This window comes from Notothenia rossii (assembly GCF_949606895.1).
Source record: "Notothenia rossii genome assembly, chromosome: 11".
NCBI classification, from domain to species: Eukaryota; Metazoa; Chordata; class Actinopteri; order Perciformes; family Nototheniidae; genus Notothenia; species Notothenia rossii.
Genome location: NC_136910.1, coordinates 38,122,912 through 38,135,405, shown reverse-complemented (window position 1 = coordinate 38,135,405; position 12,494 = coordinate 38,122,912). Strand labels below are relative to the sequence as shown.

The window sequence follows — 12,494 nt, the reverse complement described above, 5'->3', positions numbered from 1 at the left end:
CTCTCTACATCAGAACAAGCGCCTTATCTCAAAGTGTTTGATAGGTCTGCGTTTAGTGCGTTACCAAATTAAACCATAGTAACATGTTTTATTCACACATTGGCCTGTGTTCGCCTGGTGATAAATGGGTGGTTCTGCTCTCCGCATGCCTTTCCTTAAATTAACTACAAATGTTCTGTTATGGATTGACAAGAGAGCCCCGAGACAACATGCTGAGGTTAGTTTCCACCACATCAGAATGTCCTGATGTTGCCATTTTCTGATGTTTAGCACTGGCTTCATTTTCCTCTGTTGGTCAGTGTTTGTATGTTTGTTGCTTCTTAATGTGTTCTACTTTCTTTCAGATGTTCCTTTGTCTCTCTGGTTCTGTCTCTCAGAGTTATGTTTGTTCTGCCAGAGATTTATTTGACTCTTCAAGTGTCACTGTGTAGCCCAATCTCATTCACTCACAATTAGTTTGGCCTCACTCTGTGAAGTCTGAGACGGACCAGAACCGAGAGTTCAGTGACAGGCGGAGTCGATATGCTAAAATTGTTATGAAAATTAATAGGAAAAGACATTCAATATCTGGATTTGTTATCCCTGGAGTATATCCAGATGCTTCATGACTGAAGGAGAAAGAACTTGCCCAAAGTTGTGTGTGCTTGTTTTATGCACCAGCATACTTTTTTAAGAGTACTCCTACGATACAGCACTCCTTTGACATCAGAAGCAGAAATCTTAGCTGTTTTCCAAATGTGAAATTTCTAGGGCTGTCAAGTTAATGCGTTAATAACGCCACTAATTATTTTAAGGTGCGATTAACGCATGTGTATTTGTCCTCGGCCCACCCCGTAGTTTCCGAGCCCAAAGGCTTGACGTTGTTGTTAGTTGGATGGTGGGAGATTCTAGCGAGAAATATGGATACAAAAACAGCAAGCCAAGCACAGAGCTGATGCTGACAGCCCTGCTCCTGCCGCTCGCTTGCGGCAGACCATGCGTGAAGGTTTGCCGGGGAGACGCCTGGACACGGTGTCTACGAGCAGCAAGCTTTCAACAGCGATAGCTAAATGGGTGGCGGTGGCTTGCAGGACAATTAACATTGTGGAGGACGAGGGACTGTGTGAGATAATTCGGATCGCATCCGACGTGTCGACTGCACATCACAGCGCATTATTTTTGACCCAAGGTGGGAACTTCAGTCTCATGCTTTGACTGTTATGAAGACAGAGGAGCGGCATTTCGCCAACAACTGTAAACAGGTTTGTCTGTTTGAGAAACTGGCTCAGTTCAGAGAAGTAGATGGGGTTGGGAGAGAGTGTAAGAGAGAGAGAGAGGTTCCAGGTTGCTGTATTGAAAATATTCAGGAGAATATTTGTCATTGTTCAGAGGTTGTTGTGTTGAGAATATTCAGGAGAATATTTGTCATTGTTCCAATGATAATAAATAAACATCTGCATAAAGCATATTTGTCCACTCATATGTTGATAAGAGTATTAAAAACTTGAAAATAATTCCTCTAAGGTACATTTAGAACAGATAAAAAATGTGCGATTAATCGCGATTAACTATGGACATCATGCGATTAAATATTTTAATCGACTGACAGCCCTAGAAATTTGCAACAGATGCAGAGATCTCTACCGTTTGCCGATGCCAACATTCTGCATGCTATATGTTCCATCAGTGTGCACTGCATACTGCCCACTAAACAAAAGGTTCAGTATGCCATCAGCCTTTTACTTCATGTGACTGGACACATGACTAACAGTCTGACCCGGCCTGCAGCTCTCATGTCTCTCACAACTTCCAAACAAACATTATTACACTGACATCATACATTGAATCTATTGGTCACTTTCAAGTCTGTAGACCAATACAAACTTAATTAGGTGACATATGACAGTTTATAGCCTGGCTCAAAATCTCTGCCATTGCCCAGCCTGTAGTGACGCAATGCATCTAGGGAAATGTCATTATATCCCGTAGGCTCATGCCAAATAATCAGAAATATGGGCTGATCTAGTACAGCCAGTCATTTTTAGCATACAAAAAATACACACAGCATGCATGCATGTCCATTAGGCTCACTTGCTATACATCCAGGTATTTTTCACATAGACAAAACCCACAAATGTATACAGTTGGAAAGTACTTTGTCACCAACTTTACATCATAATTTGTACGCATGGAATAAACACTTTCTAGATTCCAAACAGTCATTCCTTTTTACTCAATGCATTCTTCATCATGTCATAACCTGGCGCCTACATCACCCACAATGCTACTTGACCACCGAAAATTCAGATTACCATTTGGTTGTATTATGCAAGTACTGGGTAATGTAGCCATAAACTGTTAGCTCTGAGCAGAGATTAACAGCAGGGTATAGAAAACTCACTTCATTTCAAAACTTTTAATAACCAACGCTGACTCATCATGTGACATCACCTGAGGCGATCTATTATATTTTGTTGACTCCCACTGGGACCACACAATACTTAAAAAAAACAAAACGTAAGCAGCAGAATTCCCTTCGGCTGGAGATATTTATGCTTTTCAACAACATCAAGGTTCAAGGTTCTTTATTTTGTCATACGAACATATCTACAGTGTAGTTATGCCGATTAAATTCTTAGGTCACAGGCTTCTCCAACAGTGCAACACAATAACACAGACAGAAAAATATAGTGCAAGTAATTCTAAATAGTAAATACAAAAAGAAAAATAGTTTAAAAAAGTGAAATAAGAGTCTATATGCAAGTTATTGGAATGATATATTAGATAAATAATTACAAAGTAGATGAATATTATGGATGTTGTTTCAACAGTTCAGGTGTTTAACAGATGTTGTTTCAGCAGTTCAGTTGTTTAGCAGCCTTATTGCCTGTGGTATGATTTACTTTTGCAACATGTAACGTTAGATTCTGAAGACATGCAAAACCAACACTCTTAATGCAGGAAAGCATTACACTGCCATCACACAAAAACATAATCAAATAGATGTTACGAACTCAGACACTTAGGATGTAGGACCCAATTGCACGACCCGGGAGACAGAGGTAAAGTATTTGTAAGATACTTTATTTTCCAAATACAGCATTGACAAACAAAAAAGGTAACTATCAAAAGAGACAATACGAACTGACACTGAACACTGGGAGACAGGGGAATTTAAACACAGGGTAACAAGACACAGGTGGGAATAATCAGGGACGGGACTGGCGCTGATTAGCATAGGAGACACAGAAGGGGTGACAGGTGAAAACAATCAGGAAATTAGACACACCAGGGAAACTAACGACAGACAGGAAAACACTGGGAAAAAAGACCAGACAATACACAGGGAGGAAAACATGACAAGGAGAAAAGCAAAACACCCACTACCAGACACACAAAACAAAAAACGTGACACAACACAAGAATCGTGACAGAACCCCCCCCTCAAGGGACGGATTCCAGACGTACAATAAAAATCCAAAAAGGGTGGGTGGAGGGGGTCCGGAGGACGGGTCCGGGACGACAACCCAGAGGCAAAGCACAGTCCATGATGGGTGTCTCGGGCGGACGACCCAGGGGCAAGGCAGAGTCCATGATGGGTGTCTCGGGCGGAAGACCCAGGGGCAAGGCAGAGTCCATGATGGGTGTCTCGGGCGGACGACCCAGGGGCGGAATCTCCGGCGGGTCAGGCGCAGACGAGACCCTGGACAGAACCTGGGCTGGTGTCAGTGGGACCCACGACGGAGCAAGGGTTGGTGTCGATGGGACCCGAAACAGGACAGGACACGGTGTTGGCAGGAAACTCGGCGGAACAAGTCTCGGCGGGACCCCCAACGGAACAGGACATGGACCTGGCAAGACCCCCGACGAAACAGGTGTCGGCTGGACCTCCAACGGCACAGAACATAGGACCGGCAGGACCCCCGGCAGAAGAGCAGTCGTCGGGGCCTCCAACGGCACAGGACACAGGGCCGGCAGGACCCACGGCAGAAGAGCAACCGGCGGGGTCCCCAATGGCACAGGACACAGGGCCGGCAGGACCCACGGCAGAAGAGCAGCCGGCGGGGTCCCCAATGGCACAGAACATAGGACCGGCAGGACCCCCGGCAGAAGAGCAGTCGGTGGGGTCCCCAACGGCACAGGGCACAGGGCCGGCAGGATCCCCGGCAGAAGAGCGGTTGGCGGGGTCCCCAACGGCACAGAACATAGGATTGGCAGGACCCCCGGCAGAAGAGCGGTCGACGGGGTCCCCAACGGCACAGGACATGGAGCCGGCAGGACCCCCAGCGGAACTTCCAACGGACCAGGACATTGGGTAGGGACTTGAGAGGGAACTTGAGAGGAGACTCGAGAGGGAACTTGAGAGGAGACTCGAGAGGGAACTCGAGAGGGAACTTGAGAGGAGACTCGAGAGGGAACTCGAGAGGAGACTTGAGAGGTGACTTGAGAGGGAACTCGAGAGGAGACTCGAGAGGTGCCTTGAGAGGGAACTCGAGAGGAGACTCGAGAGGTGACTTGAGAGGGCACTCGAGAGGTGACTTGAGAGGGGACTCGAGAGGTGACTTGAGAGGGGACTCTAGAGGGAACTTGTGCAGGGACTCGAGGGGGAAACTGAGAGGTGGCTTGAGAGGGAACTCGAGAGGGAACTTGAGCGGGGACTCGAGGGGGAAACTGAGAGGTGGCTTGAGAGGGAACTCGAGAGGAGACTCGAGAGGGGACCTGAGAGGAGACTTGAGAGGGAACTTGAGAGGTGACTTGAGAGGAGATTTGAGAGGGCTCTCAAGAGTTGACTTGAAAGGGAACTCGAGAGGGGACTGGAGAGGGAATTTGAAAAGGATCTCGACAGGGGACTTGAGAAGGAACTTGAGAAGGAACCTGACAGGGGACTCGAGAGGGCACTCGAGAGGAGACTTGAGAGGTGACTTGAGAGGGCTCTCGAGAGATGACTTGAAAGGGAACTCGAGAGGGGACTGGAGAAGGAACTTGACAGGGGACTCGAGAGGAGGCTCGAGAGGGGACTTGAGAAGGAACCTGACAGGGGACTCGAGAGGGAACTTGAGAGGTGACTTGAGAGGACACTTGAGAGGTGATTTGAGAGGGCACTCGAGAGGGGACTGGAGAGGGAACTTGAAAAGGACCTTGACAGGGGACTCGAGAGGGAACTTGAAAAGGAACTTGACAGGGGACTCGATAGGAGACTTGAGACGGTCGGTAAGCCGACAGGGCACAGGAAGATGGCATTGGCCGAAGAGCCAGTACTGGAGCCGAAACTGGAGTCGGGACCATGATTACTGGGGCCGGTAGTGAAGCCGGAACCATGGCTGCTGGGGCCGGCACTGGAGCAGTCCGCAGGTGAGGGATCAAACGATTCATCTTTTCAGCCAGCTGTTGCAGCTGTGTAGAGATGTCTTCCTGAATCTCTGCCTGTCGTTCTCTCAGCTCTTGTATTCTCTGGGTGGCCATACCCAGCTGTTCCTCGTGGTGAAACACTTTCACGTCGTGTGCTGACAGAGCGGCGTGAAGTGTTCTTGGGTCGGCTGGGTCCATAATGGTCAGTTCGTTCTGTTACGAACTCAGACACTTAGGATGTAGGACCCAATTGCACGACCCGGGAGACAGAGGTAAAGTATTTGTAAGATACTTTATTTTCCAAATACAGCATTGACAAACAAAAAAGGTAACTATCAAATCTCAAGCCGAGATGACAAAAATAGAGAACAAAAAATGAAAGCGCTCACGTAGTGAAACTAACGACAGACAGGAAAACACAGGGAAAAAAGACCAGACAATACACAGGGAGGAAAACATGACAAGGAGAAAAGCAAAACACCCACTACCAGACACAACACAAGAATCGTGACAATAGACCTGTGAACGGACTTTGATGTGTACAATCGGTTGTTTTCCACATTATGCTCTGCCAAATGTTGTCACACAAAACTGTTGACATACAGCATGCACTGCAGATAGACATCAATTTCAAACTAGGGCTGCACGATTTGGGGAAATAATCTAATTGCGATTTTTCTGACAGATATTGCGATTGCGATTTGATTTGCGATATTTGTTTTTAAGCGACCCAACGGAAGTTTATTGTAAAATGCGGCCATATCTCCGGCTAGGAAGGTCGTATCAACGTGCTCCCGTCTTCAGCACCCCCACAGCCCGAGCCACGAGTGAAAGAACTAAACTTACATAAAACTTCCATTGGGTTGCTTTAAAGTCAAGCTTCAGTTTAAGATAAAACATGTGATGGAGCATTACTAACCTGACTCAGATGGTTTGTTTCACCAAACCATCCAGGAGAGAGTTCCATTGGAAGCCATTTGGAAAAGTATTTCAAAAATACTTGGCAGGTTATTGGATCAATCTGTCTATCACCTTCTATCATGGGCCACTTCTGATTGGACAACAATGGCTGGTACATGTGGAGCACAGCACTTCTGATTGGTGTGGATGACTGACACACAAGAAGCTTTTTTTTTTTTTATTAAAAATTGTTTTTTAAATCGCAGGCTTTGCAATTTGATAATTGCATCATTTAAAATAGCGATTTCGATTTAAAATCGATTCATCGTTCAGACCTAGTTCAAACACGTGAAACCAGCACATCGGAGGGAAATGACCAATCGATTGGCGGCTTTCACCTGCAGCTCTGCAGATACCTGCTGTCAGAGAACACCTGCCAATTAGCTGTCCACTCACTTTGTTAGATAAAGCTTAGTCACTGTGAAGCAGAGTCCAAAACACACTCAGAAATAATAATGTGATGCATGTGTTTTTATACTGAAGCAGATCAGCATATAGAGATGAGCCCAGATCATGAGAATTCAAAACTAACATTGTACATAATCTTGGATCCCCACACTAAAATGTCAGTAGTAACAAAGTACATTTAATCAAAACCTAAATCTAAACTGTTGGAGAGAAACTCCCTCTGGAGGGAACACGGGGATTTTAGCCTTTGCTGACCATTTACATGCACAGAAACCTATAAACACACTACAGGAAAAGGAAACCCCCAAAAGCAGAACAAGGCCCCTTTAAAACTTCACTTACAATAACATATTTCAAGGACAAGTTGGAGATTAGTAGTGATTTACATTTTCTTATTCCTTACTTCCTGCCTTATTAATCATCTCACGTCCACTCAGATGTACCAGTAGAGCCTTCAGAAGGTCCAGACCCCTAGGTTGGGAACCACTTTACAAACTACCCAAGTGAATACAAGCCAAAACTAGCTCCATCTCATCCACCTACCGTAACCGACTGCTAATAAATGAATGCATCAATGTAAACAATGTCATAACAATTATATCAGTCACAGGGGCCATTTATCTGCAAAATTAGTACTTACAGTACTTTTACTTTACTTTAGTTGCATTTTGTGGAGAACCCCTCTCTTCTGTAACTAGTAGTGTTAAGAGTATTTCCCCATGTTGTTTTGGTGCTTAATCAAAGGACGCAGTATTTTCCTCAATGTCTCTGAGACTGCTCCTGCAGCCTGGAAGAGACAGAGGGCAGATCGATATCCAGATAAAACCACCTCATGACATACTTCCACAGGCAAACACACGGAAACACTTCATCCAGTGTTAGTGTGTGTGTGAGTGAGGGTACTATGCATGATAAAGCACATTTCTAACATACTGTGTGTCTACAGATGTTACGTCCGTTTGGTCATGCATCTCTGCAGCACAATGAATTATACACAGAGTTCTCCCCAGCTCTTTTCCGTAAGTGTCTTTCATATCACGGAGAATCTATTTCCCCTGCAGTAGCACTCCGGGCTTGCCTCTGATTGATTGTGTGTTAAACTGCTGGTGTCTGAGAGACAGTCTGCCAGGAAGCTCTGCTCTATGACTCCGGGTCCCCGGCACGCAGACAAGAAGCGAGCCTCTTCACCGCACAGGATAAATCAAGCTCATTACAAGAGATGTGTAATTTGAAAGTAAGTGTTTGGCACCAAGCTGGCCAAATCTCGCCCCCGCGTACACCCTTATTTGGAGACCGGGACCTGGCAGCTTGGATGGAGACAGATCTCCAATAAAAGAGTCTTATATCAAACACACACATACTGAGACAAAGGCATCAGTGAAAAGGGCAATGAAGCGAGATTCATGAGTACATTTGCACTTCATGTACAGTACACCTCCACAGATTGTCGGAAATAGCAGGAAATGAGAGTGGAGGTGGAAGAAAGGGAGATTATGTGATCGGACCAATACAGACAATAAGATCAGGATAATGAGAACTAGAGCTCCAAATGTTAAGTGGATTCAAAAGAAAATGTATTGGCCACTTGTTAGAAAAAAAGTAATTTTCTCAACAAAAATGCCAAACATTCTGATGGTTTAAACTTTAAAGTGATCAACTTTAGGCAGTCTTACACTTAAGTCAATTTAATATTTTTGAGATTCTTAAAGTAATAATGACAAAACCAGACATTTAAGAAGGAGATAACTGGGGACTGTTCACTAAAACATGGATAAAGGTGGCAGGTGCGCTTGGAAAACGGTGAATGGAGGCACTCACAAATGTGAGATCAAGTAACCACAAGAAAGTATGAATCCAAAAGCTTTTATTTTGGCGACTGAATAAATTTTGGAGTGAAAGGATGACCTTCCTGTCATCCTTTCCTCCCTAACACTTTACAGTAGGTCACTGGGTTCAAATTGACCCATTTTGATATAGGCCTACTACGTTTCCTTTACTAGTACCAAATTGATATTTTGACCGAGTGTTAGTTCAAATGTAACCTTAAAACTGTCATAAATCTAGGGTTATTCGTCCAAAATCATCTGAATATGATATTGAAAACTGCACAAGATGCAGATTAGATACAGATTAGAGACCATAATGAGTAAACCGATAATGAGAATAAAGATGTGTTGCAAGCCAAAAGAAAACACACATGTCATCACAAGTTCTTGACAAACAATGCTTAGCCAGCGAGGAAGTGTTGTGCACAGCCAGTGGTTATGCAAAGAGGAAGGAAACAGTGTGAACTCAGTAAAAGTGAGAGCCTTTAAATAATGCTAACTATAACCACAGGACACAAACTGACACTATGTAGAAAATGTGGTGCATTAGGGACAACTATTGTCATCCTGTTGGAGCTGCGCTCAGAATATCTAAAATACCTTCAGGAGGTTTGCCAAAAGAACACTCCCACCACGCTGAGGAGTCAAATCAGTTGCACAGTCTGTGTTCCATCTATCACCCTGACCCCCTGTTATCACGTGTTTATCGCCTCAGGGTGTGTGTGCACTCACAGGTGTGCATGTAAACACTACAGCAGGAGATTTGATCCCAAGAATGTATACCTCCTGTACGTGGAATTAAATACTGCATATTCCTTCACAGCCGCTCTATGGCGCATGATTGGACAGTGCTGGTCCACCCAATGAAAACCTGATTTTGACAATAAAATTACGATTGACGGCGTCCTGCCACTGAGCAGCTTTGTCAACATTGCAGGTGCAGACAAATGTATCCGTGCGTAACGATCCCAAACACTGGGAATCAGAGCGCACGGTGTCAGGATAAAAAAAAAACGATTAAATTAACCCAATAAATTAGGCTTTTATGTTCAAATCTGACTCCAATCTCTTCAAATGCAGGTTTTAAGGGCTACTAATGTATGCACACAAACCACTAAATCCCCAAATCCACAAGGTTAAAACACTCATGGCGTGGCTTCATTTAAAGTGCCAGTTTCTGTGGGGTAGTCGAGCCTGTCCCAGACCAAAACATCGTAAAAAGACAGAGGTCCTACCTGGTAATCTCGAAGCTGCAACCCTTCCGAAGGAGCAGGGCTCTCTTCCGCATGATGCCTTTGTCTCTGCCGAGGTACACATTTTTATCTGAATTCATGGGTGCTGGGCATGCAGGTAGACTCGTGGAAACAGCAGCGCCTTTTTTTCCCAAAGGAGAAGAAAATAAAAAGTCCCAAAATGCGAGAGTGAAAGAGGCGGAGGAGAAACAGAGAGAAACGGGCTGGTGGGAAAAAAGAGAGGTGGAAAAAAATCCTTTGACGCTCGGTCCGAGGAAAGTGATCTTGCAGACTTTCCCCCCCTCAGGCGAGACAAAATATGGTGTGGTTGGAGCTCTTAGAGGTGCATGGTGTCCGGGGAGGGGAATGTCTCCATGCGGGCTGTAATGCTGCTGCTGTCAACCTGAGAGACCGTGAGTCCTGATCCACTGATCCTGAGGAGTAGAGCCACAGCGCTCCTTCTACTGCTGCCCGGCACTGAGGGTTGTTAGAGGGAGAGAGAGAGAGGGAGGGAGGGAGAGAGAGAGTGCAGCACTTCCTCAATGTCCACAATTTAAATCTGTCCTGGAACATTTTGTTTCCTACATTCTCTATAGACATCGACAACTTATTAAATAATTTAAGAAAATCTTTCCTTTATAGAATATTTGGGAATTTCCAATATTCTTTAATAGGCATTAAATACCTAATTAAATCAGGCTATTTGATTTGACTAACATTTTATTTCACAATTAATTGTTTTAAAAAAATAGAATTGGAGGGATGAAACCCTTTAATGGCCACACAATGCAGAGCACACACAGTGAAATATGTTCTCTGCATTTAACCCATCCTAGTACCAGGTGCTGGGCAGCTATTGTACAGCGCCCGGGGAGCGGGGAGGGGGAGGGGGGGGGGGGGCGGGGGGGTGAACTGGGACCTCTCCAAGTACCAGTCCACACTCCATATTAGGTCTGTTCGGGGACTTGAACCGGCGACCCTAGACATCCCCAACTTATTAAGTAAAAAACAACAACATTATTTTGTTAAATTTTTGGGATTCTTTTCGAATATACTGCCATACTCATCCACACCTTATTAAATCAGAATATATACTTTTTATTTTTTCAGAAATGAATTTAATTTGTTTGTTCGTGATCAAAAAAGTGCACTGGTTTGGTGGTACGGAACACAAGCTAATTGTGCTTTTGTGCTAAATGTATACAGACAGGCCTATTCCTGTAGATGCAGTCTTTTGTATTTGTAACGTGTTTTGGTCATGCCAATACAGCTATTCCAATTTTCAAAAGAAAGGTTTGTGGTGAGACTATCTGAGAAAGAGTGAATGTGTTTAGAATAAAATGTGTAAATTACAATATGTGTGAGAAAGGCAGAACATGAGAGTACACATAAGTGCCTGTTTCTACAGCACAATGCACTGTTGTTGACGTCAATAATATGCATCTATATTAATTGTCTTTGTCTAACTTGTAGCTGGGAAATCTCAGGATATCACACTCAGAGTAGCAGGAGAGGAGACCTTGAAGCTGTGTTTACTCTGCTAAACCCTCGCTCTGCTGCAGGTGCACCCAGCTGTGGGTGCTATGGATTAGCTGATTAGCTCCAAATATATAAAGGTGTGGGTGGAGGTTTCATCCTGCACCTCATTAGGGCCAGACGAGGAGGGGGATTCAGAGGGCAAACCGAGAGGGAGACAGTCTGTGTCTGTGTGTGTGTCTCAGTTTGTCTTTTCTATTCATTTCACTTTTCCCAAAGTTTGTAATCATTTATCTTGACAATGCTCTTTTCAAAATCAAATTAGTCTTAAGTAAAAGTATAAAACATTTGTCCCCAATACAAACATTCCCTTTAACATAACCTGTTGTAATGACATTTATGTTTAATATAATAAAGGGTACAGTCTGCACCTGCTTCAAATGAAATGTTTACTGAGATAACTTTTATGATTTGGCGCTGTAGCTAAAATGTAATGTAATTGACATTTAGCAGCTGAAGAGCCAGACATTTCCCTCAGGTGCAAACACAGGATAAAAATACAATAATGACAAGTGCTAAATATGTTTTCAATAATCCATTATCTGCCCTAACATCTTAAAAGGCAATAATATGTCACTGTTGTTCATGGTGCCCCCAAGTGGCCAGAAAGTCTGTTAATACTAGTTAATGCCCTTCCACACACTCGCCCCCCTGCCTCCATGGGTACAAAGTGACATCACTATTTAACACTCACACTTCAATTGTATAGCGCTCCAACAAAGTGTACGTGATGAGGGACGAGACATCTATAAGAGAGCCGGCCAGTACCCAATCAGCGCAGACTAGGCTCTGGTTTCAGACAGAGGGGGAAAAGACAGGCAGTATGAGAAAAATATCCCAGTAGAGGCGCAAAATATGAACCTGAAAACGAGAATAATAGGGTCTCTTAAACTAAGGTCCCTACTTTGATCGGGAGATACTCACGTGCATGTTGGAAGTTCTTATTTGTTCGTTTCACCTGTTCCATCCAATAGAAGAGAAGCTGATCTCACACACACACACACACACACACACACACACACACACACACACACACACACACACACACACACACACACACACACACACACACACACACACACACACACACACACACACACACACACACACACACACACACACACACACACACACACACACTCTCACTGTCTAGCATGTCTGCCCGTTGTTTATATGAGGAATTCTCTCAACGTGACTCACACGG

The 12,494-nt window shown here is 44.4% G+C and overlaps 1 protein-coding gene across 4 annotated transcripts in view; it reads right to left on the bottom strand.

Annotated features, from left to right (window-relative positions):
- garnl3 (GTPase activating Rap/RanGAP domain like 3) overlaps window positions 1-10,227 on the bottom strand; it is a 98,842-nt gene extending 88,615 nt beyond the window's left edge. For 2 of the 4 annotated variants that reach the window (XM_079660125.1, XM_079660123.1), the window contains exon 1: window positions 9,758-10,226. In XM_079660125.1, coding sequence (XP_079516251.1) covers window positions 9,758-9,855 — 98 coding nt within the window. In that variant the 5' untranslated portion in view covers window positions 9,856-10,226. Of the gene's footprint in view, window positions 1-9,757 lie in introns of all 4 variants that reach the window. The other 2 variants (XM_079660126.1, XM_079660122.1) reach the window with 2 other exon arrangements.
- Between the last annotated feature and the right edge of the window lie 2,267 nt (window positions 10,228-12,494).